This window comes from Mustela putorius, unplaced genomic scaffold, assembly GCF_011764305.1.
Source record: "Mustela putorius furo isolate JIRA1106 unplaced genomic scaffold, ASM1176430v1.1 tig00000253_pilon_pilon_pilon, whole genome shotgun sequence".
In the NCBI taxonomy this organism is placed as follows: domain Eukaryota; kingdom Metazoa; phylum Chordata; class Mammalia; order Carnivora; family Mustelidae; genus Mustela; species Mustela putorius.
In genome coordinates this window covers 2,840,506-2,866,059 of record NW_025421329.1, presented here as the reverse complement: position 1 = coordinate 2,866,059, position 25,554 = coordinate 2,840,506, and the positions used below count along the sequence as shown (strand labels likewise).

At 40.8% G+C, this 25,554-nt stretch overlaps 1 protein-coding gene across 1 annotated transcript in view; it reads right to left on the bottom strand.

Annotated features, from left to right (window-relative positions):
• MACROD2 (mono-ADP ribosylhydrolase 2) overlaps positions 1 to 25,554 on the bottom strand; it is a 1,942,726-nt gene that overhangs the window by 103,353 nt on the left and 1,813,819 nt on the right. Inside the window, exon 12 of the mRNA XM_045078428.1 lies at positions 3,008 to 3,070. Within this exon, the coding sequence (XP_044934363.1) occupies positions 3,008 to 3,070 (63 nt within the window). The remainder of the gene's footprint in view (positions 1 to 3,007; positions 3,071 to 25,554) is intronic.

Below are 25,554 nucleotides of genomic sequence, written 5' to 3'. Positions count from 1 at the left end.
TCTATCTAACTAGCTAGCTTCTTGACATCCCATATGGCTAAGTGTCTTCTTTTACTCTGGAAAAAAGTCCTTTTTACTCTGGAAAAATCCTGAACTACTAACTTTCTCAACAAAATCTACGCCTCACAGCCCGTCTTCCTAATATTAGCAAGTGGCACCATCATCCACAAAGTTCCTGATGCTAAAAATCTGAGAATTATCCTAGATTCCTCTTTCCCCCTTACCCCTCATCTGAATCCATCAACACATCCTCTTATCTTTATGTCTGGAATATGACACATCAGTCCATTTTGTCTCCGTTTCCAGAAACTGCCATCATGTCTTCCTGCTATGGCCTTCTAACTGGTCTCTGGTGTTTGTGACCCACTTTTACTCACAGGTAAAGTGAGCTTGTTAAAACTTCAAAACTTCCACTGGTTTCTTTGTAGTTCTAATAAAATCAAATCTTCAATAGTCAGACATTATCTGTTCCTATGATTTTTTTTTTAACCAAATCTTACACCATGTTCCCCCTAACACACCATGCTCTAGCCACTCCAACCTTCTTTCTCCAACATGCTAAAATTGGTCTTGAGGCATTTGCATTGTCTGGTCCCTCCATCTAGAATGCTCTTCCACCAATGAGGAGATCCTCATTGAGATTTTATTTAACATCTCTTCCTCAGGGAGTCCTTCCCAAATCCAGCTGATGGAAAGTTGCCTTCCCCGCAGTTCTTCTACCTACTCCATTTCTCCACAAGGCTTTTATCACCATCTTGTGTGTTTTTGTTTAGTGTTTATTTCTGAAGTTCACCCCCCTCCTACTGCCAACCCCACCATAATATAAGCTTCAAGGAGGCAGCGATATTGTATTTATGGTTTGTCATTGTATCCCAGTGCCCAGAACAGCGCCAGAGTCAAATAGACCCTTGGTATATATTCGTTAAATGACTACTTGAAACTAATAATGTACTATATGCTAGCTAATTGAACATAATAATAATAATAATAATACTATTTGAGGAATATTATCTACAACTTCAATTTGATTGGATTGTGACAGCAGTCAAACTGTGCTGTTTGAGACTGTGTTTTTCATGTTGTGGAAAAGGCCCACAGTTACATAATCAAAATTGAAATTGGAAATCATATTAATTGTAAAGGAGGTATTATCATTTTTGTTATTTTGGAAGAAGAGCAATAGATCAGAAGGGCTTTATTGACCAGGATCTCATCTTTGATTTTTTTGCACTTGTATTAGGAAGGCTAGGAAATGAGCCAGAGCAGACATAACCATGGATACTAACAACAGCTAAGATGAGAGATGAATTCTGCCATGATTTGGGCCAACCAGCAGGCTCGCTTGGAAGACCAGAGGAGCCCCTCAGGGGTGCCATTAGGACTATTCTTTACCTTGAGACATAAACATACTGTGATGATAATGCTATCGATCCAAGGGGTAGAGAAGAAGACCAAAGCCCCACCACTCTCTGCTGACAGGTGATCCCAAATCTAAAAAGAAACTGCCTGTTCTCAACAGACAAGCTAAAAAGGGATGAATAAACAAACCACAGGCAAATGCGGGCACGTGTGTGTGTGTGTGTGTGTGTGTGTGTGTGCGCGCGCGAACAAGGGTGGGGAAAATCTATGCTGATAAAGATAGTTGGGGACAGAACAGTGAGTGAATAAAACCTGTGATATCTCACCAGTCAGAGAATGGCCTCAGCTGTCAGCAGTTAGTTGACTAATACTTGTCAGCGGCCAACAGTGAAAACAGTGACAGCTTCTCACACAAAACTCATCTTCCGCGGCATATAATGATGTGTGGGTCGGAAGCTGGGGTGGGGAGTGGCAGATATCAACAGTCTGCTGGATCAGAAATTCAATTCATTGCAAGGACTATGTTTCGGCCAAGGGAGCTGGCTGACCCAGCGGCAGCTACACAAGGTCCTTGCTGCTTTGCTTCAGTGCTTTCTCTGATTGGCCTTCTTCAATTCCATCTTCCAGGTTAATAATAAAAGATTCCAGTTCTCTAGCAAAACTTCCAAGGTTAATGTAGGAAGTTTTCAGTGAAAAACTTATCATGCTACCTGGTTGATTTCCAAGAATTGAGCATATGGCCTGGGATGTGCCTGGCACACATCAGACGGTGCTCACTCTTTCAAAAACGCCCCCCCCCCCATGGGGCTCAGGTGGACTTGGAGACTAAAGGAAAGATGGGTATTTTGATTTGGGTGGTGTTGATAACAGCATAACCGTGCCTATCGGTCTTTTAAACGAGAGCGTGACTGAGGACAGAGATGGATAAAAAGAGACGAGAAGCTAAAGGTGGTGACCACTTCTTTTGTCTTAAGTGCTACTTCACTTAAAGATATTCCATTCAGAATCTACAGTAGAGAATCTATAAACATTCAATGGACACATCTGTTCTTAGGGAAGAGGAGATGTCAGGAAGGCTTTGGATCTCGTGCTAGGTCTGGTTGTGAGGTAATCGGGCTCCATGACACTGTGTCCTACCACCCCTAAAGAAACAACCAGAAACACGGCTCCTCAAAGTATAATGCAAAGCAGTAAAGAACTTTCTACTCCTCATGAGTAGAACTTTCTACTTCCTCATGGAGGGAAAGCCTCTTATTTGTTTCCTTTGAACATTTTGTATTTTATTTTTTCTCCCCAAACTAAATCTGCTAATTTTAAGGTAGCCAAGTTCTGAGGTAGCACTGCTCTTGATCCAAACTTTGCCTGTTGCTCTTAGAGCATTTCTAAGCAAAGTGTTGTTACACAGAAGAAGAATGGAATTGGTGAATGGGGAATGAGAGCGCACCCTTCTGACTGGAAGCACTGTCACCTATAGTCAGTGGAATTGGTGGCTTCTTGAGGGAGACCTACACGAACACGGCAATCAACCTGGTGAAAAGGTATAAGCATGTCTAGAAAACAACATCTGAGTGAAGTTACTGTTCATCTCTGTGGATGGATAAGGCCTAGGAGACTCTTCAAAAAAAAAAAAAAAAAAATCTGAGCCCACCTGCTTCTTGGCTCTGCTCTTCCGTTTCTTCTGTATTTTGTTTTTCCTCTGGACCGTTCTCATCTTGCAAGAAAATCACAGAGGGGGAAGAAAAAAAATACATCAAGTCAATTTATGAAATATCTCTTTATGGCTAATAGGCAGCACTGAAATTAATTGTAACCAATGTAGCCTGACTCCCAAAGCAAGACAGAGAGATGAATCAGAGGCCTGAAACAGAAAAATTACCTACATAAATAGGTGCATTTATACTTGTCCCTTCTTACCTGATTTGCTTGATGAAATGTTCTACTATAGTAAACCAAATTCACTCAGCACTCCTACAACAGTTCTCTCCTTGCACAGCATTTCCCAAAATGCAGTACTGATCTTAATTCGAATCTGTGTTTCTCCCTTGACAGAAGCGATATACACTGTGTAAGGAGATTTGCTTGATTAAGCTTCTATGACTCCTTTTCCTGTTTGATATATGTTGCAAAAATATCTATTTTTAGCTAATGTACACATGACAGTCTAACACATCTATGCTATGAGATACTTTGTCTTGAAAAGACTACATTGGTCAAGGATACACCATAGTACATAACTCCTTGAAAAACAAATCACTGGGCAGGTTTGGTGATGGCTGTGTGCTAGAAACTGGTTAACATTTTCTTTTGGCTTAAAATGTGTAATATATACCGGTGGATTTATGGGTAGAAAAAATAAACTTTTCAAAGGCAAATAAAGGCAGGATTTTCTACCTCATTGCTGGGAGAGTTTCCAAATCCCTTCTTGTTTGGAAAATTTTTTAAAAAGAAAAATTTATATAAAGACACCGGAACAGAACATAAAGCATGGTGAGTACAGAAAGCAGAGAAGCAGAAGTGAGTAGCATATATTACTATGGGTTAAAGATGGCCATAGATCTTCGTCTCTCAAGAAATGGAATTTTTCTCTCCTCTTCTTGAATCTGGACTGATTCTGTGACTAGATCAGTGAAATATGGAAATGATGTCTGGGATCCCCAAACCAAGGCCTCAGAGGACTAGAAGCTTTGACTTTCTCCCTCTGCGAAGCCAGTCACCATGTTGCAGAGATGCTTAGACTAGCCCCCTAAGAGAGAGGCACATGGAAAGAGAGTAGTGCCATGTGTCAAAGCATTGAGGGGCCAGACACGTAGGAGAATCCTTCTGCACCTTCCAACTTAGCCCAGCTGCCTGCTGCATGCAGGCAAACCATGACCTCACCAGCACTACCAAGAGCTGAAGAATCACCCCGCTGAGCCCTTTTCAGAGTCCTGACCCATCACCAGGCTCAGATCACTTAACTTTGTTTTGCTTGCTTGCCTTGACCCAGCATCCATTCCTACTACCAGCTCTTAATCCAGAGGAGGGGAATCCTCCCTAGAGGAGGACTCAAACAGGAATGCTCAAACAAGAGCCTCAAAAGCAATGGGAAAACATTTCACCAAGTTGCTCTGAAAAAGAACTGACCAAAGAGAGTTGCACATGGGAAAACATTTGGAATTGACTTGAATGAAAGAAAAAAGTTTATAATACAGTGACATAGATAAATGAGTGAATGAATGAATGAATAAATGAGAGTGGCATTCTGAAGTATGGAAAAAATGCTACCAATGAAAACATAATTATGTATACAATTCCCTCTGCCCAACACCTGTGCTGTCTAGAGGGATACAGGCTAACTTTGAACAGGAGAACCCGAGGCAGCTCTATAGGTACCTAGACCCAATGTTCTAAATGGCATATTTACAGTGCTGCTTAACGGTCTGACATTTGCTCTGTTTTAGTTCTCCAAGCAGATGACGGCATTGGGTTTTGCTCTAGGAGGGAAACAGCCATCCTTGCTGCTCTTGCTCCCTTAACAAGGCTAAGTGGGTGCTGCAGCATGTGTTAAATCCGTGGGTCAGTATTTTCCCCCTTCCTCCCACCAAATGGAGTCAGAATCAAGCAGGAGAAATCTGCCAGCTTTTCTGTCTCTCCCAGTGGACAGTCTTTTTAACCGAGATTTCACAATAGGTTTGCAGTCCGCAGTGACAGGCTGCCTTTAAAATTAGTCTGGTTACCGAGTTTCCTTGAGAGTAAAAAGCCTTCTTGCGCCAGAGAAGATAAGAGGGCAAAGAGAAACACATTTTCAGTGAGAGGAAGGTGAGCAGTTGGTTCTAGCAGTTCGAAATGCATGAGAGGGACATTTCCAGTCAGACCCCCGAGGCCGGCTTTATAACAATAAAAACCAGTCTGTTTTCCTAAGGTACCCCGACTGGGTTTTTAACCCCTCTGCATTTGCGTGCAGTCCCACTCCCTAACACAGCCACCCGAGGGACATGCTCTTGGTTCCCACTTTGAGCCTTGACTGCAGGATCCAGTTGCAGTATTTCTGCCCTACAAAGAAAACTCAAGAAATGACATGTTTATTACCGAGTAAGTGCATTCTAGAAGAATGCTGCATTTGCCATTTGAGTAACGTGGCCTCGGAGGACAAGGTTTAGGTACGTTGCTTTCATCCGTCTCTAGACAGTTCACCCTTAGAGCCAGCAGGGGGAGCCAGCGTAGAAGTCTCGCTTTCTAAGCAAGCGTTCTCCCGCAATTAGATTTAACATTCCTTTCACTCTTTCAGAAGGACACATTGGCTGGCTTATAACTTTCCATCCATTTAAAATGCCTCAAATGAGTGGGTTCTTACTGAAACAGGGGTCTTCCACTGGTAGGGGAAAAATCCCTTTACACAGTTACCGGTAAGTATTTATTTGATAAGGACAAGCTTTCCTTTTCATCAACTTTGTCTGTCTAGCTATCTTCACAGGAAGCCCATAAACAATAAAAAGTTAAGTAGAGTGGTGAATATAAACTTGTGGTTTTTAGAAGGGATTTAAAGGCTTACAATAAATGTGAAGAAATATAGGGAAGTGACAGGCAATTCTGTTAGCTTAAAAAATGTCATGAAAAAGCTAAATTCTTGTAGTTAGTATGCATTTAAGATCACATATTTATTTCAGGTAATAAATTCCCATAGCATTCAGGGTGGGAGTCACATCACATGCTATTTTCTCAAGCCAAAAAGCGTGGTAATCTGTGAGCATTTTAGTTGTTGCATAATTTTTGTTTCTTCACTATTCACTATTCATTCTTCACTCTTTCAACCCGTATTTATTGAGCATGTACTATATGCAAGGATATTTCAGCAATTTTATACAAATAAAATAAGAGACTCCTGCTGTGAACTGAATTCACAGAGGCAGTAGGAATGCATTATTTGTTGGATGATGACAAGACTGTAATCCATGTTTATTTCTGTATGAGAGAGATGCACAAGGGCAAACTCTCAATGTCATGGCCACAGATTACTATCCTGATATGTGTGGTTCTTTTTGTGAACTGTGCATGGGAAGAAAAAGGGGAAATAAATCCAAGCAAATCCATCCCTGCTACTGGAGAAACAACCTGATGTGTGTTGCCTGTTCATGAACTAATAATCTTTCTTACAGAGGTGCCGACATTTCCAGGCACAGACAGAGCATATACCATTGAAATACAGTGTTTTGCAGATTAGATCATTGGTCCTGATTCTCCCACCGTGGGCAGAGAATACATCCCAACCCACTAATGTTGGGTTTGATCAAGTTACCTCATTTAGCAAGTGAAATATTAGTGGACACAATGTGAGCAAAAGGCTTAACTGTGTTGCATAGTTGGACTTGACACCCGTGTTCCTGACATTTGTCACGACAAGAAGATGACCCTATAAGCTGCTGGTTTAAAGAGGATGAGAGATATGTGGAGCAGATCACACCCAAGATATGACTGGGAGCCAAGCCCAGGCAAGTCACAGCTTGAAACAGAACTGTCCAGCAGAGCCCAGCCTACATCATCTGAATGGTAGTCAACTTGCAAATCTGTGAGCATGAGAATAAATAATTGTGTTGTAAGGGACTCTATTTGGGGGTCATTTGTTATACAGTTTTATCATGGCAACAGCTGATTAATACAAGTGGTATATTTATTTTTCTCAAATCAGGAAGGCTCAACTTTTTTTTTTTTAAGTCAATCCTCTTTTGTTTATAAAGAATTCAGTCTTTAATTTTATATTTTGTCACCTGGCTAACATTTCCATCTCACATGTTCCCAAATTCTCTAGAATATACACATATAAAAAATAATGTTAGCTTATATAAGAGAGGAATGATCTCAAAAATAGGCACTTCCATCAATTATACTTATGTCTTATGTAATAGAGCAAAGTGAGTAGCAGCGTAATACTGGTTAATATCGCTAATATTTATTGAATACTGGCTATGTTCTGCTCAGTGTCTAAGTACTTTGCATAGACCATAAAATTTAATTCTCAAAGCAACCCAGTAAGCATGGTATTATTATTATTACTTTTTAAAGATTTTATTTATTTATTTGAGAGATAGACCATGAGCAGGGGGAGGGGCAGAGGGAGAAACAGACTCCCCATTGAGCAGGCAGCCCAATGCAGGGCTCAATCCTAGACCCTGGGATCATGACCTGAGCTGAAGGCAGATGCTTAACCAACTGAGCCACCCAGGCACCCCTGGTATTATTATTATCCACATTTCACAGATAAGAAAATTGAGATACAGAGATATTAAGTAATTTGCCTAAGATCCTTCATCTAGCAAGTGGTGGAAGCAGGGTTTTGAGAATCAGCTGACACCACAGCCTATTATTCTCTTCTTGGAAACATAACTAATATTTATCTGGGCAAGATAAATTATGGGAGAGCAAATATGTGGAAAGACTGATACTTAATATAATAATAGCTAAGGAGTTAAACTATATTGTCATGCAGATTCACATAGAACACTAAGAATGTTAAGAATTGAGCTTGCCTGAGCTGGTGTAGTCACTCTAGTATGGAGATTCCTCAAAAAGTTGAAAATAGAGCTATCCTATGACTCAGCAATTGCACTACTGGTTATTTACCCTAAAGATACAAATGTAGTGATCCAAAGGGCCACATGGACCCCAATGTTTATAGCAGCAATGTCCACAATAGCCAAACTATGGAAAGAACCTAGATGCCCATCAACAGATGAATGGATAAAGAAGTGGTGGTATATATATACAATGGAATACCATGCAGCCATCAAAAGGAATGGAATTGGGCCATTTGCAATGACATGGATGGAACTAGAGGGTGTTATGCTGAGCAAAATAAGTCCATCAGAGAAAGACAATTATCATATGATCTTACTAATATGAGGAATTAGAGAAACAAGATAGAGGAGCATAGGGGAGGCAGGGAAAAATGAAACAAGATGAAACCAGAGAGGGAGACAAACAGTAAGAGACTCTTAATCTCAAGAAACAAACTGAGGGTTGCTGGGGAGGAGGGGTGTGGTAGGGATGGGGTGGCTGGGGGATGGACACTGGGGAAGGTGTGTGCTATGACAAGTCACACAAGTGCTGTGACTTGTGTAAGACTGATGAATCACAGACCTGTACCCCTGAAATAATACATTATATGTTAATTTAAAAAAAAAAGAATTGAGCTTACCTGACATTTAAGCCAGGTAAGCACAATACTATAAACTATTTTTTTAATGCTAAAGTTATTTTCATTTTGGAATAATTTTAAACAATAGAAAGTTACAAGAATGGTACAAAGAGTTTTCTTTTCCTTTCTTTTCTGAACCTACTGAGAGTGAGTTGCAGATATAATCCCCTCCCGGAGCCCTGAGTACTTTAGTATATATTTTGTACAAACAAGGACATTCTCCTCCATGACAATAGTGCAACCATCAAGATCAGGAGATTAGCCTGATGACACCCCTGCTCTCTAAGCCACAGACCACATTCAAGTTTTGCCAATTTTCTACACACACTGCATTTCGTTGTAACATGTATTCAGTCTCCTTCAACCTAAGAATCGAGATGCCTTCCTGACCTTGCCTAAGTTCTGTGCTGGGTGTTTGCCACCTCACCCCAAACCCCCTTTGGTGTGAGTGCCTACTTTCTCAGCCCTACTTACTGGCTTTAGAAAGAAAGGGAAGAAAGATAGGAAGGAAAGAAGGGAGGGAGGAAGGGTGAGAGAAGGAAAGGAAGGAAGAAAGGAAGAAGGACTGGAAGAAAGAATGAAAGAAAGGAAGAAAGGAAGGGCAAAGGAAGGAAATAAAGGAAGAAGGAAAGAAAGAAAGAGAGGAAGGAAGGAAGGGGACGGATGCTTAGTTTCAAACACTAAAGCTTTGTTCTGGAGGTGTCACCAGCCCATTAGTCAATGTCAACAGATGGGTGTAAGGAAAATTAAGTTCCCAAGTTGGCTGCCTCGTTGTTCTAATGAAAAGCTTCACATGCATCTTTCAGTGCAGATAAAAAGAGATGTCCAGTTGAGTCCTCACCATCTAACATGATTGGTAGCTGCTGCTCTGAGTGTCTCCTTGGTACCAGGCACTTCAGACTTTCAGGCACCTCACACCTATTACTATGAATCTCCCACGAGTCTTCTAAATTAGACTTTTATCTACATTTTTACAGATGAAGAAATCATGATTGTGGGAGGCCGAGTAACTTTCCTGAAGTCCTATGAACAGTGGCAGAGCTGAGTCTTAAACTCAGGTCCAGATCATGCCAAAGCCTGAGTTCTCTTTCCCTTGCAGATTCCTGTCACCTCTTCAGACTCTTGGTGGTGGCGTTGTAAGTCTTTTTTGAGAGGGAGGCCCTTACCCTTGCTGTGGTGTCCTCAGTACCCAACACAGTGCCTAAGTTCATTGGGGGCTCCATAAATGCTTGTCAAAGGATTAAAAAAGAAACTTCATTTTCCCCTAAGCAGTAATTATTATTTATTATTTTGCTTGAACTGGATTTCAGTTTTGGGTGTAGAAAAGGTATGTTATCTATCTGAGCCTCTGCTTGAAGCTCATTAAATTGTGAATTTGTTTTGAAATGTCAAGTGTCTTTGATCACAAACAAGGGTTCCTAAAAATCCAGTATGGTGACAGGGAGGGAGCACAAGTAACAGGAGTTCATCTGCTCTCACCGCCGTCCAGGTTCAGCCTCCTTTCCCCTCTCTTCCCTGGGTGGTGACAGTGGCTTCAGTTCTTGACCTCCAGATCTGCTCTCAAGCTAGAGGCCAGGTTGTTTTCCAATATAAGTAAGATCATACCGTTCCCCTGCTCAGATGTTGCTCAAAGGAAGCAAGGCTCTGTGTGGTGGATTCCACTATGGTTTTCCTGCCCTGACATTTTTCTAGAAGCTTCCCATGCACTCTGCTCCAGCCATACTGGCTGGTCTCTTCCCCTCTGGTCTTTCTACTGCCTTTCCCCTCTGCCTGAGGTGCTTCCAAGTCCTCCAAGTCTTGGCTCAAAATGTCTCCTTCTCCATGAGGTCTATGCTGAACACTCTACTTAAAATTACAATATCTCCCCACCCCTATACCCTTCATCTACCTTATGTGGATCCATCATTTTCCAAGATACAGTGTAGGTAAGTATTCTATTCATTTTCTGTATATCTCCCCCACTTGAATGTAAGCTCCACCAAGGTAAGGATGTTTGTTTCCTTCATTGCCTGAGGCCTTCTAAACATCTAGAAGGAACACCTGAATAAACACCTAAATATTTGTGGATCAGTGAAATATGCTCCTTCCTGACCTGGGCTTCCAGAGCTAGTTACAAACTAACCAGGAAAAACAGGGGGAAATTAACTCCTCTTGCAAGATCATTAGGTCCCTTGAAACTTGAGGTTCATATATCATGTAGGGTGGCATTTTTCCAGGAAGGTGCCCCAGATACAGAACCCAGGTTCTTGTTAACAATACCTCTATTGCTACCTAGAAGAGTCACTTAGGGAAGGAACCCTTGTTACAATTCAGTTATCCAGACTAATAACCAAGCACCTCCTGGGAAGAGGGAGGGGCAAACATAGCCCATTTGGGGAAATGCTTGCTTTCCTGCCTGCCAGTACCAATTCTACTTGAAACAAATACTATTGTAACCATATGTCATTCACAGAGACTGTGCAAGAGCCACAGTTGGTCTTCAGTTATAGGACAGAGAAGACAATCAACTTATTCTTCTTTCTTCTTTTCTCTCTCCCCCCACTTCCTTCCTTCTTTCCTAAGATTTATTTATTTATTTTAAAGAAAGAAAGAGAGAGAGATCATGTGCAGAGGGGCAGAGAGAGAGGGAGGAGAGAAGTAGGCTCCCCACTGAGTGTAGAACCTGATGTGGGGTTCCATCCCCCTACAACACATGAGATTGTGACCAGAGCTGAAATCAAGAGTCAGTTGCTTAACCAACTGAGCAACCCAGATGCCACAGTCCTTTTTTTTTTTTTTCCTAAGAATGTACTCAAACAGCATACTTGTCCATGTAGGAGTAAGAGGAAATAATTGAACCTGTTACTTTTAAAGCAGATATGTCTGTTAAGGGAGAACCAAGTGTAACATAAATTCAATAAAAGGAATATATAAGACTGTAGCATGCAACTGTCCTCTCCATATATTTTGTATGATGGTAAGTAGAAGGCCAAGCATTCAATAAGAAACTCAACGAATACCTGCTGAATGATTGAATTTTGTAGCATTTCCACAATGAAGGTATGATCCTAGCATACCAAAACTTGCCATGACATAACTTGTTATAAAAATAGCACAAAGCAATGCACTAGAGAGCTATTTTCAATATCACACACACCCTCTTAATAGATAACATATGGTTCTCCCATATGGCATGTTAATACAAATACTTTTACCCTGATATGGTTAGCTTTTAATCCAAGGATTTCCAAGTACTTTACAAACACTATTCATTAGCACAGTCTTCCCCGGGGAAAGTTGCAATGCCTCGCAGAGATACAAAGCATCCTGCATATAATCAATAACCATTAAGGAATGACAATAATAAGAAATACATTAATGTGGTCTTTTTTTTTTTTTTAATACAGATTAGGAAACAAACAAGTGGGAACTAAGCTGCTTTCTTAAAGTCTTCCCATGACTTTATGGTGCAACTGAGGCTACAAATCAACTTATGCTGATGCTTATGGTTATTCTACCAGGTGACCTACATTGGTGAATTGACTGTAAATTACACTGGTTTTCAAGTACACACATAAGCTTGTGTCTGCAACATAACTGGGAAAATTATGAAAAAAATAAACAGCATAATAGCATTACAGTGCTCTTTCTCTCCAACAAAACAACAATTGCCATTTCTATTAACATTAAGCCCTAAGGTTAAATTTCCTTCTAAAAACTATTTCTCTCTATTGTCACTTATGCTTCTATATCAAGAAAACTGGTGTGCCTACACATTTGTTTAAAACAGGCACACATTGTGCTCTCTGCAGATGTTAAAACAGAACTGGCAAGATGAAACACTGTTTCACTTTATTGAAGAAGAGAAAGGATATAAAGATGTTCTTTGAATAGAAGAATCATTCCATAAATAAATGGAAAAGCTGCTCGGTATCTTTGCCATCAATTAACATTTGGTGAGTACGTATGAAGTTCAAGATGGTGGAGAGGAAATATACTAGGCTATGAGGAACACAAAAGCCTTTCCCTTTGGGAGTTGATGGAAGAAAGCTGGACAGAGTGATTTCAACAGCTATATCTTTCTGTATCACTTGCTCAAGGTGAAAATGAGGCTGGAGGCAATTATTTAGAGAAAAATAAGAGAATCTATCTTGCATGTGTAGATCTGAGTAAATATTGGTCATTTAAGCTGAATTAAGTGAGGAATATCTAAGCAAGTGCTTCAGTTCTCCACTTGCTTTGCTGTGGGGAGAATGTGCATGTGTTCAGAGCAGGTGTGTCTCTCAGGGAGAGCACAATATACACAGGCTTGATTGTAGGCAGCCCCACGTGGTTATGGGAAGTAAAATCGTCCGTCTTTGTGTTTCTACCATTCCCCCCCCCCTTTAACAGAGTTGTGCCTTCAGTGTTGAAACATGCTATTTTAAGTGGTAAAAGCAGAAATTTTACCATGCTGCTTGGGATTTTGAAATTTAGGAAGAAGGCAATGTGTGGGTTTTCCATGATTCAATACGAATGCTTTATAAAAAGGTGTCCTCATTCAAATTACAAATCCTATAGATGATAAAACTTGACCGCTTCTCCCAAGCTTACTAACAACTATAAAAACAGCAATGTAACACATGTGTTTTATCTTTTTTAAAAAACTGCAGAATTCCAGTAAAGGTTTTGTTTAGCCCAATGTTCACTTAATAGTTATTTGACATTATTGTACCAGAATAAATTTCATGTTGAAATTTATTAAATTAAATTAATAAATTAAATTTATTAAAATAAATTTCATGTTGAAATACATGAAAATAATTCATAAGTGCAGAAATCACACTCATAGAAACGCAGCATGTCCAAATTGAGATGTGCTATGAATGTCAAATACACATCCTCTTTTAAGGACAGCACAAAACAAGGTACAATAGCTCATTAACAATTTTTACACATTGTGTAACATTGATTACACATTGAAATGCAACACTTTGGCTATATGGTTTAAATAAAATATAGAGTTAAAGTTAATGGTGACTGTTTCTCTTAGTGTTTTTTTTTTTAAACATTGCTCCTCAAAAATTTAAAGTTACACATGCATCTGTGATTCGTGTTGTATTCCTATAAGTGGAGTTGACTAGTGAGGAAGGGGGCTGCAGAGCTCAGAGTCCAGTGGGCAGATGGATATTGAGGCTGAAACTATCAAATCCACTCCCCTGTTCCCTCTTTATTCACCAATGGCCTCTCCTCGTGAACACCTATGTTGCCCTGCCTTAGGGGTTTTTCTAGTCTCAACAGGATCCTTGTCCTATGCAACCAGTTTGGAAGCAGCCCCCCAACCTGTGGTTGGGGATAAGGTAAGGGTAAGGTTGGGGATGAGGAGAAAATAATTAATACTTGCCCTCATTCCCCTGGAGTTGGAGAACTCTGGGGCACAACCCACAGAATTCCCCTACAGGTCCCATCCCAACTACCCACAGGATAACCTGCCTATTCATGAACCCGTTTTCTTCCTTTCCTGTCTGAAAGTAGAGTTTGCCAAGAGGACTTCTATCCAAGAAGGTCATCAGAGGGGACTTCTCTGTGCAAAGAGTATTTGAGCTGATAAGTTCAAGGCATTTATTATGTGAAATTAATTGGTAGAAATTAATGAATCAAAAAGGCAGAGGTAGATGAATTTTCCAGTTAGAGTGAAAAGCATGTCCGTAGGACCTGTTGCAGGAGAGAACCTGGCATCCTTGAAGACTCAGGGGTAGCCAATGGGGCTGGTGTAGAGTGCGTACCATGAGATGGGCCTAAAGGGAAGATACCCAGGCATTGGGGAATGTTCCAAAGGTTAGGGAACAAGATCTAGAGGAGAAGGTGAGCATGTATATTTGGAGAGTCACATGATTTTGTTCTGCAGGACCACTGGAAACAAAGGGAGTGGAGCAAGGAGAGAAGCCAGAAGAAGAACAAGTAGTTATGGTATAAAGAACTCTTTACCCCTTACCAAGAGAAGGGAGATGCTTCCATGAAGGGGGTTAGGGATCCACGGTTTCTCTCTCACCTAGCTGCTTTGTGGGTTCTGGATTGATTGGGGTGGGGGAAGAAGGGGGGGGTTAAGTGACCCACATGGAACTGAGAAAATACTCCAGATAAGAGATGATGAAAGTCTGAGATTAAGGGATGGAAGGTGAAAACAGAGAATAGGATGGATTGAGGAGACAGTCAAGGGGTAGAATCAACCGGCTTTGTGGAGTGGTTGGATGGAGGTGTGAATGATGAGGAGCAGTGCCAGCCTCTATTACAGAAGTTCTGATTTATTCCATTTTACACTCATAACAACCTCGCAGTACAGGTACAATAAATAGCCTATTTTATAGGTGAAGAAATGATTTTGGATAGTTTAAATAGCTCTTCCAAAGGTCCCATAGCTAGCAGGAAGTAGAAACAGGATTTGAGCATTAATCACCAGCTTTCAATGAGAAATCCATGGATCACCATGCTATCATGCTACCTGGATTCTCATTTAGGCATATGGTCTGGGAAAATGGGAGCTGGGGAGCAGTGACTGGGCCTGGGAAAGAAGGAAGCCATGTTGATTTGGGGGGCCCAGGATGTACCTTACGCAGTTGAGATGTTTCAGTAGAAAGGAAGGGAAATCAAATAGATGGGAAGGAAAAATAGACCAGTAGAAAATAGACCTCCTAACATGGTATCTAGAAAGTTTGTATAAGATTTTTTTTAAAGAAGTAAAGCACTTTGCTTTTACAAAAGACCTACATTAACACCTATTTTCAATAACCAAAAGAAATCTGCAGAGGATTTTCACTTTTATGAAATGGTAATTGCTTTTTTGCTTTGAGCCACTTTGGCTTACAAAAGGTTTCGCAGGAAACTTCTACAGACAGAGCGGAAAACCTGTAATGGTCATTAAAAAAAATAATACACACACACACACACACATACACACATATATGTTTTTGCTACTTGCTGAAATGCCTGGTTAGCTTTCTGTTTGTTTTCTTTTGTGATTTTGTCTGGGTTGTATTTGTCTGGTCTGCAATAGTCACTTCCAATACCTGGTCCCTTTATGTCACAAGTAGGACACTATCTTACTGTAAGCCCTCCTGCCAGTCAGGCAAAAAGACTCTAGTCCCCTTTATCCCAATTCTGCCTCCATTCTATAACTTCCAGACCTATCATACTTCCTCCCTCTCTTACATGTGTCCAGTACTGTCATTATTTCTTTCCCATCAAGCCATGATTTAAGAAGGCTGTCATTTTCAATTTAGTATAAATTACTTGTATTTAATAATTAAACCATCACCTCTCCCAAGTCTACTGATTATACACTAATTATCTAGTTTCCGAACTATAATGCCAGTTACAGAATTACTATGATGAGTGATAAGACTTCCTGGTATTGATTTTAAGTACCCCCAATTTGTATTAGGCATATTTCAAAAAGAGTTACTGGGGTCTCACTTTACTTTGAACAAATACAGTTCTGTGTGTGTGTGTGTGTGTGTGTGTACGCGCGCGTGCGCGTGTGTGGTTGTTATGTTCTCTTCCCAATATTACCTGTTTTTCCCTTGCACTGGGGTGATACTTGCTGGCATTAGATCATCTCCTTGAGATGATAATCATACTTAATAGCTACCTAAAGCAATTAGTCTACAGACTCAAGAACTAGGGAAAAATTGTCCAGGGTGGCTGATGTTATTTTAGACAAGTAAATGTCAGTATCAGAAGCCACATCAAAAGACAAATGGGAACATCTGTTTCTCTTCTCCTGATGGCAGAGGAGGCACAGACAATTAAGTATTGCCAGTATGTTCAATGCTATAGACATAAAGCAACACATGAATCCCTAACTGGAGAGTATTCTGGAATGTGCTTTGTTCTTTCTGCCAAATTGGTCAATTTGCAGAAGTCTGCCTTATCTGATGTACTGTTTTTTTTTTTTTTTTTTTTTTTTTTTTTTTTTTTTTTTTTTTAAAGATTTTATTTATTTACTTGAGAGAGAGACAGTGAGAGAGAGCACGAGCGAGGAGAAGGTCAGAGAGAGAAGCAGACTCCCCGTGGAGCTGGGAGCCCGATGCGGGACTCGATCCCAGGACTCCAGGATCATGACCTGAGCCGAAGGCAGTCGTCCAACCAACTGAGCCACCCAGGCGTCCCTGATGTACTGTTTTGAATAACTCTAAAAGCATTCCAGTTGTCTCCTCTCCATGGAAATATGTTTGGTGAATATATAGATTTATGTGACCAATGAAAAGAGAAATCTCTGCAAGTGATTTCATCCCTTCAAAATGAGAATCATTTCACCTAGTGGACATAGGGCTTTTCCCTCTCATGGGTTCTAAATATGGTCTTTTTTTTCACTGTAATATCGTTGACAGACAATGATTCTAGTTTCACATGTACATCATAGTGATTTGACAATCACATACATCATGAAATGCTCACCATGGTAAGTGTAATTATCATCTGTCAGCATACAAAGTTATTACAATTACAATTAGGGACAGTCATTTACTACATAGAGCCCCTTCCCACTTAAACCAAAGTTCTTCCATGAAGAAGGAGTGGATGTAGCAAGGAGCAACAGACAGGAAGAGTTCGATGGCGGAGGGATGACGGAATGCTACCCATGAGGAAGATGACAGGAGAACATTCTCACAGCAATGGTTGAAAAAGGTATTTAGGACTTTCTATCTTCTTGGAAGTTTGCTTATGAGAATAAATTATTCCACCTGTCGCAGCTCTCATGATAAATGTCAGATGGTCCTGGACTTGGTGGAACCAATTTCTCCCCCTTTTACCTCAGAAGACCTGTAACTTCTGGAAGTGTCAAAATCGGCCTTGAGGTATTTATTTATTCACGTAAGTCCAGTTGACGTACATCATTATATTAGTTTCAAGTTGAAGACATAGTGGTTTGACATTTATTCACATTACAAAATGCTCACCACACTATGTCTAATTATCATCTGTCAGCATACAAAGTTCTGTGAATGTTGTCATAAAAAAAAAAAAAAAACCCAACATAGTAGTATTGTAATGAATGCTGCCTTGTGATTCCTAGTGTTAATCTGAACATGTCAAAGTACATCAAAAGTTCTTTCGATCACCTGACAATGGTCTGGACAAATACTCAAATATATGCACATACTTCTTGAACCATTCAAATGAATGGCAAGTGAATAATTTCCTCTAATACTGGTTACTAAATGTGTGATTGGAAGAAGTTACAACAACAAATAGTTACAGGGAGAAACATTGTATGCGCAATGAAAAGATGCCCCCCCAAAGCTGTCCTATGAAGGCTAATTATGCTTTTTGGTCTGTTTTAATTACAACTAATAATGAGGTCTACAAGGTAAGCTGTAAGAGGGTGAAATAAGGACCCAAAACTGAAGGTATTTGGTCAGGAAGCAGAGACCTCTAGCTGATTCCTTGCTACTTGAAAGAACTTCATTCCCAAACTCCCCACTCTTGCAAGTGTTGATCACGTTCTCATGTATGGTTTTCACGTAGCGCCTTAGGTTAGCAGTGTTTAGTGCCACAAGTTTGGGCAGAGTAGTAAAATAAGAAAGCTGTACTACTTATCTGGGGCTATCTGAAACATTAAATATGATGAACAGCTTTTAATTTCTCCCTTTGGCTTTTTCCCCCTTCTTTTCTGCTTCTTCTAGTATGAATTCATTAATCATATATATATGTTAGCACATTAACTTTTGTTGACTCATGGGCTAAGTAATACATTTTATCTAATGCTTTGGTAAAATTAAAATACAGACTTTTTTTTTTTTTTTTTTTGGTGTGTCCAATGTCATTCATGAAGCATGCTGATACGAGAGAAAGCAGTAGAGACACAAAAAGTCAAAGTCTGAGACTGGATTATTTTTCCCCATTAAAAGCCAGATCTGACACAAATTCCCTACACATCACCATTGCTGGATAAAGCCTTTGTGGTGCCAATATTTAGTTAGCAGTGAGGAATACTTACTGGCAGTCCATACATTTTTCACTCTGCTTGTTGGAGAAGGTTATTGTTATTCACGTGATGGATAGAAACACAAAATGAGTTCTCTAAGAGACCATAGCCCTAGAGGTCCATAATTCTCCTCTGACAGGACCACATTAGTCATTTTAGTGACTCAATTTTTGAACCTGTTTCTGTCTCCCTGAAGGAACGAGAGAAATCCTATGTAAAATGTATCCAACCTGAAAAGAGGACTCTCAGCGTTTTACCTCAAGTAAGATAAATTAGAGATATGGAAAGGAGCTCTGCTCTCATGACTGGGTGGTGTGGAGAAGCACATCTAAATATTTCCTGAGGACACAATGAGTATCTTTCTAGGAGATGGATTTTAGAGCAGGGGTCATCAAACTCTGGCCCATAGGCCTGTTTTTTCATACAGCCCACATGCTAAGAATGGGTTTTACATTTTTAAAGGGTTGTAATAAAAACAAAGAAAAATATGCGACACAGACCATATGTGGCCTGTGGAGCCAAAAATATTTCCCATCTGGTCCTTCACAGAAGTGTGCTGACTCCTGTTTTAGAGCAACCTAATGAAATAAATAGTGGGAGATGACTCAGCCTACAAAACCATGCATTTAAATGCTTTGTGGAGGGGTGATTACCTACAGGGTGTAGGAATTGGCTTGACCTATTATGAAGATAACCCTCTACTACTTCCTGTCCACCAAAGACATCACTTTTGGTGAGGTAGCAAAGCCCACGTCTCTGATTAGTTCTCACTGATTCTAAGACTGCAGATGGTATTGGAATGGACTTTTGACTTATACGCGATCTTGAGTCAATAAAAGGATTTAATATTTGAGGGGGTCCCAAAGAATCCAAGGGTAGAGACACAGTGAGGGTGTAGAAGGTCTTAGAAGAGGAAACAAGAAGACCATTGGGGATTATGGTGGTTTTAAAAACATGCCCACAAATTGTTAGATCTTCCTCTCTTCCAGAGGTGGAGCTTAATGGAAACTCTCCTTGACTGTGTGATGGGTTTAGGGACTTGCCTAATTAACAGAATATGGCAGAGCAGTGGTCTGTCACTTTTGGGATTAGGTTATAAAAGGACTGTCACTTCCACTGTGAATGTGCTCTTACTCTCCTGGGTCACTTGCTCTGGAGGAAGCCAGCTGCCATGTCATGAGGATACAGATCAGCTTATGGAGAGGCTGACACAGTAAGGACCTGAGGCCTCTGGGCAACAGTCAGCAAGAAAGTGCCTAAAGCCAGCCTGCCCCAAGAGAGGATGTATGCTGAAGGTGCGGTGAGTATATGGGGACACTGAGCTGAGTAGGTGCCAGATATGTTATATAGGTTTATCCCACCTTCAGTCAGCTGCGGGGATGAAGGACCCACCAGGGGTTGAGTCAGTTTTAATGTATTTTTGTCCTTTCCCTTTTGCAGTCAACTTTTGTCTTCACAGATTGAACCTCTTCATGAATCCCAGCCTGGTCCCTCGAATCCTTCCAGCCTGGTCCCTCGAATCCTTCCTCTCTAGGTGGAAACTGATTTTTAGTTTCTAAGTCCAGAACAATGGGTTTCCTTCCAAGAAATCCCAAGAGTGCTTACAGCAAATCTCCTTCTAGCAATTGAAGCTGTTCATCCCAGGCACACTCCCTTGTCTCTTTCTCCTCCCTTCCCCTCCATACTTACCTCCTTGTTCTCCTACTGCTCAGTTCCTCTCCTAGCCAGCACCTATTTTCCCTGTCCTGTGCACTTTGGGACAACACTGGTAGCGTCCCAGCCTGCTTTCCTCCCATCTCCACACTGCTACACATTTCGTTCAAGGAACCATGGGTATGAAGCACCACTCTTCCTGATCTGATTGAGCCCTCTCAAGTGTACAAAGGGGAGAACTAAAACTTATGAAAGAAAATTTCAGGAACCATCCCAGTTGACACCTGGCATCAAAATGTGTAACAGTTGGTTTGACCAACATTTATTTTCCATTTATTGAACACTTAATATGACTTAATGTGATACCGTGATACAATGACAAATACATATTTGGTCTTTGTCTCTAGTTCCTGGCACCGAGCTTCTAAAACCCCTATGATTTCCTGAGTGATAGAGGGGATAGGAGCATCTTTTGTAATTCGTAGTAAGCCCCTTTCAACCTTACTTGATTTTTGTTAATAGGGAGGCTCTTGGTGGGTTCCCAGATAACTTTTAGGGTGGGGCTAGTTGCTAGAGGACTCAACCATGTGACTAAAGTGTTGGAATTTCAGCCCCCCCCCATAACCTCTGGGGAGGAGAGGGTGACTAGAGATTGAGTCAGTCACTGATGGCCAACGATTGAATCAACCATGCCTCTGTTACAGAACCTCTGTGAAAACTCCAGACAATGAGGTTTGGACAGCTTTCAGGTTGGTGAACACATCCACAAGCTAGGAGGTGGTGCACCCCAACTCCACAGAAGCTCCTGTGCTCAGGACCCTTTTGGACCTCACTCTATGTACCTCTACATCTGGCTGTTCATTTGCGTCCTTTGTAAGATCTTTTATCATAAACCAGTAATAGAAAGCCAGCTGTTCTCCCTGAGTTCTGTGAGCTGTTCCAGGAAATCATCAAACCCTAGGAGGGGGTTGTGGGGACCTGTTACTCTATAGCGAGGCGGTCAGTGGCCCAGTTTGTGTGGCCTAGACTTGCAATTGATGTCTGCAGTGGGGCAGTCTTGTGGGACTGAGCCCTTAACTGAGGGGGTGGGGGTGGGGGGGGTGTCTGATGCTTACTCCAGGTAGTTGATGTCAGAGTTGAAGTCAGTTGAAGGATACTTAGTTGGTGAAGCTGGGGAACTGGAGAATTAATGGGTGTCAGGAATAAATCCACACAATTGGTGTCAGAAGGATTTTGAGTGGAAAGAGATTGTAGTGGAAGTCACATTTGAGCATTGTGCTAAATGCTGTACAGTTTCACCCAAACTGGTGTGAGTTAAGTGCCATCCTTGCCTCCTTTTTTCAATAAGGCAATTGAGGTTTCCGGTTAAGTAATGCAGCCAAATTCCCACTGACCAAGTGAAAATTTAGACCTGGCCTAATGATGCTAAGATCATGCCCATACTCTGAACCCCACCTCCTTTAAAGCATTCAGAAAACACCCTAACACATACCCTGCTGTTTAGTTCTGGTCTGAAATGACCTTCACCTCCCAAAGGTCTTTGTTAATCAAGGTAACAGCAACTGCTTTGGGGTAGATTCAGCGGTTGTCAAATAACCACAGGTCTGACATTCTGGGGGGTTATTTTCTGCCCAGGAAAAGGAAGATTTCAAAACCAAAATTACACACAAGGCAGGCAATCCCAGAAAAGAAAGGGATTAATAGGCTTCCTGTAACTGGAACTACCACATTCTGCTTTGGGGAGCCATGTTTTATTACTATGTTCACTGCTCTTTTATTCCCTAAAGAACTCTTTCAACAATGATTTATCTTAATTTAATTTTTTTTTTTCCAGGAAAGCAAGTAGTACACTTCATCCCACTTCATTCAAGAGAAATGATTTATAGTTGTGGTAAATCCCCTTTTTTCATTTGCTTAATTTGTTTGTTCCTTCTTTGGGTTACCCAGAAATGTTTACTAAGTGCCTAGTGTTAAACAACAACAACAACAACAACAACAATAATAACATTTCTCTAAAATACTATAAACCCTTTCATTTTTGGAGGTAAACATATATGAGACTTCATGGCTGCATGTGTGCTTGATATATATATTTTTTTATAACACACTGTCTGCTTTGATCAGAGTTAAAGTTTTATCGTAGAAATCTGTTACCTCAAAGGTGAAAAAGTTGCCAACAGCCAGTAACAATTGACAGTTTTTCAACATAAAGAGCAAAGAGTGTTCTATAAACTTAAAAAGAAAGACACAAACAAACAAGTACATTCCAAACTTATATATATTATAAATTTTCAGGAAACTGACTTTTTATTTCTTTTCTTGGCTGAAACTTCACTGTTAGCTCATAAGGGCTTAATGATTCTTTTGGTGGGCACCTGTTGAAGGAATAATGGCAGGCTTACTGAAGGGATATCAAAGAGAGACGGTAGAAACCCTCTATACAGAGGGAAGTAAAGGTTACAAATTTCTCCAGGGAAAGACTACATGTGACAGAGGGAAAAAAAAAATAATAAATTTACTGTGCTTTTTCTGGGAAGCTAGCAAAACTGCCTGGGATATGATTTTGCTAGTCAGTTTCCCATTCTAGACCCAGGCTATTTAAAAAGGCAATTTTGTTTTCTGGAGTTTTTCCTGTGGAGAAGAGAACAGAGTATCTACCACCTTGAATAATTAATAATAGCAGTGATAGCGGCTACCATTTCTGAGTGCTCACTGTCTAAGTTACCTGTCAGACTTCAGGCTTGTGCTTTCATGTGTTTTACTTCTAGTCCTTGCTCAAGTCCCAGGAAGTGAGGATTCTTACTCCTATCTTGCAGAGGCAAAAACTGAGGCTTAGAAGGACTTACTGAAGTCCAAAGGCCAGTAAGTGGAAGAGTGGAAGTTCAAATCTGGATCTGGCTGTCCAGGGAGCCTGTGCCCCGTCTGACACGTGCTACAGCAGAGGCACGTGGCATGGTGCCTCCCCGGCTGACTTGAGGCCTGGAAAATGTTCCCTGCTTACTGTATGAAAATGCTCACTGTCATGTCATTAATTTTTATGCAGAATTATATTTTAATTATAATTTAATTAAATTTGGAGGCATAGATGCAATGTGAAATCATCACTCTCTTTTGTTTCAGGACTTCTTTTTGCTTTTCCCAATAAATATCCTGTTTACCCACCAATAGCCTCCTCTAAGGGCCTCTGCAGGTAATTGAGGGATACGGTGTTTTAATCATGCTTCACAGATGAGGAACTCCTGTGTTTGGTGGGACAGCCAGCTTCAAACGTGTTCCCGTCCAACTCAGTCCTTGAAAATCTAACCCTGTAGTTACCAATGAGTAAGTTGAAAAGCAAAGCCTCACAGGGGCCCCTGCATGGCTCAGTTGGTTAAGCATCTGCCTTTCGCTCAGGTCGTGATCCTAGAGTCTTGGGATCCAGCCCTGCATCAGACTCCCTGCTCAGTGGGGAGCCTGCTTCTCCCTCTGCTTCTGCCCCTCCCTCCACACCTGTGCTCTCTCGTTCACTCTGTTCTCTCTCTCTCTCTCTCTCAAAACAACAACAACAACAACAAAACTTTAAAGAAAAGTAAAACTTTGGGATTCAGCCTCCTAAGATTGATGTCCAAATTTCAAAATCAGGTCTTACACCCACAAACTGGCTCTTGCATTATTTCCAAGATTCATTTTCTAAACTGTATCCTGAAGAAACATCGACCTGCAGAAATAGCCCTGAAGGATGCCAGTGATCAAAACTCAGAGCTGGCAAAGTGGCCAGAAACCCACGCTGGTGGTGACACCCAACCTTCCCTAATGTAATGAGTGGTAGATAAGGAAATTGGCAACAGTTGAGCACCAAGAAGGAAGCAAAGCCCTGTGGATGCCAATATATAAACAGCAGGCTTCTAAAGACAAGGTTAACACACTAGCCAAAGGATTTCCGAGTGTAAACAGAAGCTCACATTTTGTCTTTGCCTGGCGCTGCCATTGAATGAAACTACTTGTCAACGGTACTTTGGGCATTTCTTTGACCAACAGTCCAATGATTTGGAAATGTGGAAATGGCATTTTAAAAAGTGAAAATGCAAACTTAATAACACTGAATTCCACGTTTCCTCCCAAAGCACTTTCTTTCAGACTAATGGTAATGCTGATTTTCTCTAAGTTCTCTGTGTACTGCCTGTGGGACCTCTTTTCCCAGGTCACACCCCAGCCACCACAGACTGTCGAACATGTCTTGCCTTGCCTTCCCTTTTCCTCTTTCTTTTTTCCCTCCCTTCCCCTCCCTTCTCCTCCCCTCTCCTTTCCTTCTTTTTTGCCTTTATTTCTCCTTCTGATGTTTTATCTCTCCTACCACTGCATTGATTTTCATTTTGAGTACCCTTGCTCCAGTCACTTTCATTAGACCTGCTTCTTTCCCAATCTTGGCATTGATCTCTGGTTGGGTACCCCCTAGCTATAGCTTCTCTCTACACCTCCCAGGTTCAAGATGGGATTTTTAAGGCAGTGTCAACACTTCCCTGAGAATTCACTCTGATGCCCACAGACTGGCTTGTGGAGCCGCACACGTAATGGTCACCATTTCAGGGTCTTAGACATGCAGAGCTCTATTGTGATCATCATCAGAAAGTGCCTACTGAGTGTATCAACACATATATGAAGATACTTTCTGGGAGAACTTCATAGACAATTCTGATATTGCCTTTTAGTCTAGTTTCCATTTCCTTTATATCCCCTGCCTCTGGATTTAGTGTTTTTACACCCTCATCTACCACCCAAACTATCCCTTAGCGGAGAAGAGTTCCAGATTTAAAACAAAACAAAACAAAACAAAACAAAACAAAAGTAGATAGATAGATAGGTTTCTATCTATCTATCTATCTATAGATACATATATATATGTCCTTTGACTCAGCTACAGTATAATCCCAATTTCCTATTACTCCCCTGATAGCACACATTCAAAATGCAAATCTTCACACACAAAGGAAGAATAACTCTTGAAATAACGCATGGTGCCATCGAGGACTGGAAGCTCCCCCTTGATTTAGTAGAGCTGCCCAGACAGCAGAGTGCTCCTGCTTAGCAAAAGCAACAGAACTGAGAGTCAGCAAATTCTGTAGGAGAGTAATTTTAAACAGGAAACAGAAATGGTGAGTATATGGTGGCATAGCTTCAACCTTTCATAGAACCATTGAGATCATAAAGATTAAAGCCTTCATTTGATAGATATCAGAGATTTGTTAAAGTCAATTGGCCCAGGTAGGAATCCAGTTTTCATTCCCCCAACTGTACCCACTCTTGATTCTCTCACTCTTGAATCCTAAGCCCCATGATTATATAAAATAGATTTTAAGACTTCCATACTCACATCTTCCTATCTGTGCCTGCTTTCTATTAGTAGTTTCCAGTATTTTCTTCAGGATCTTGTTCCACAAAGTTTTGA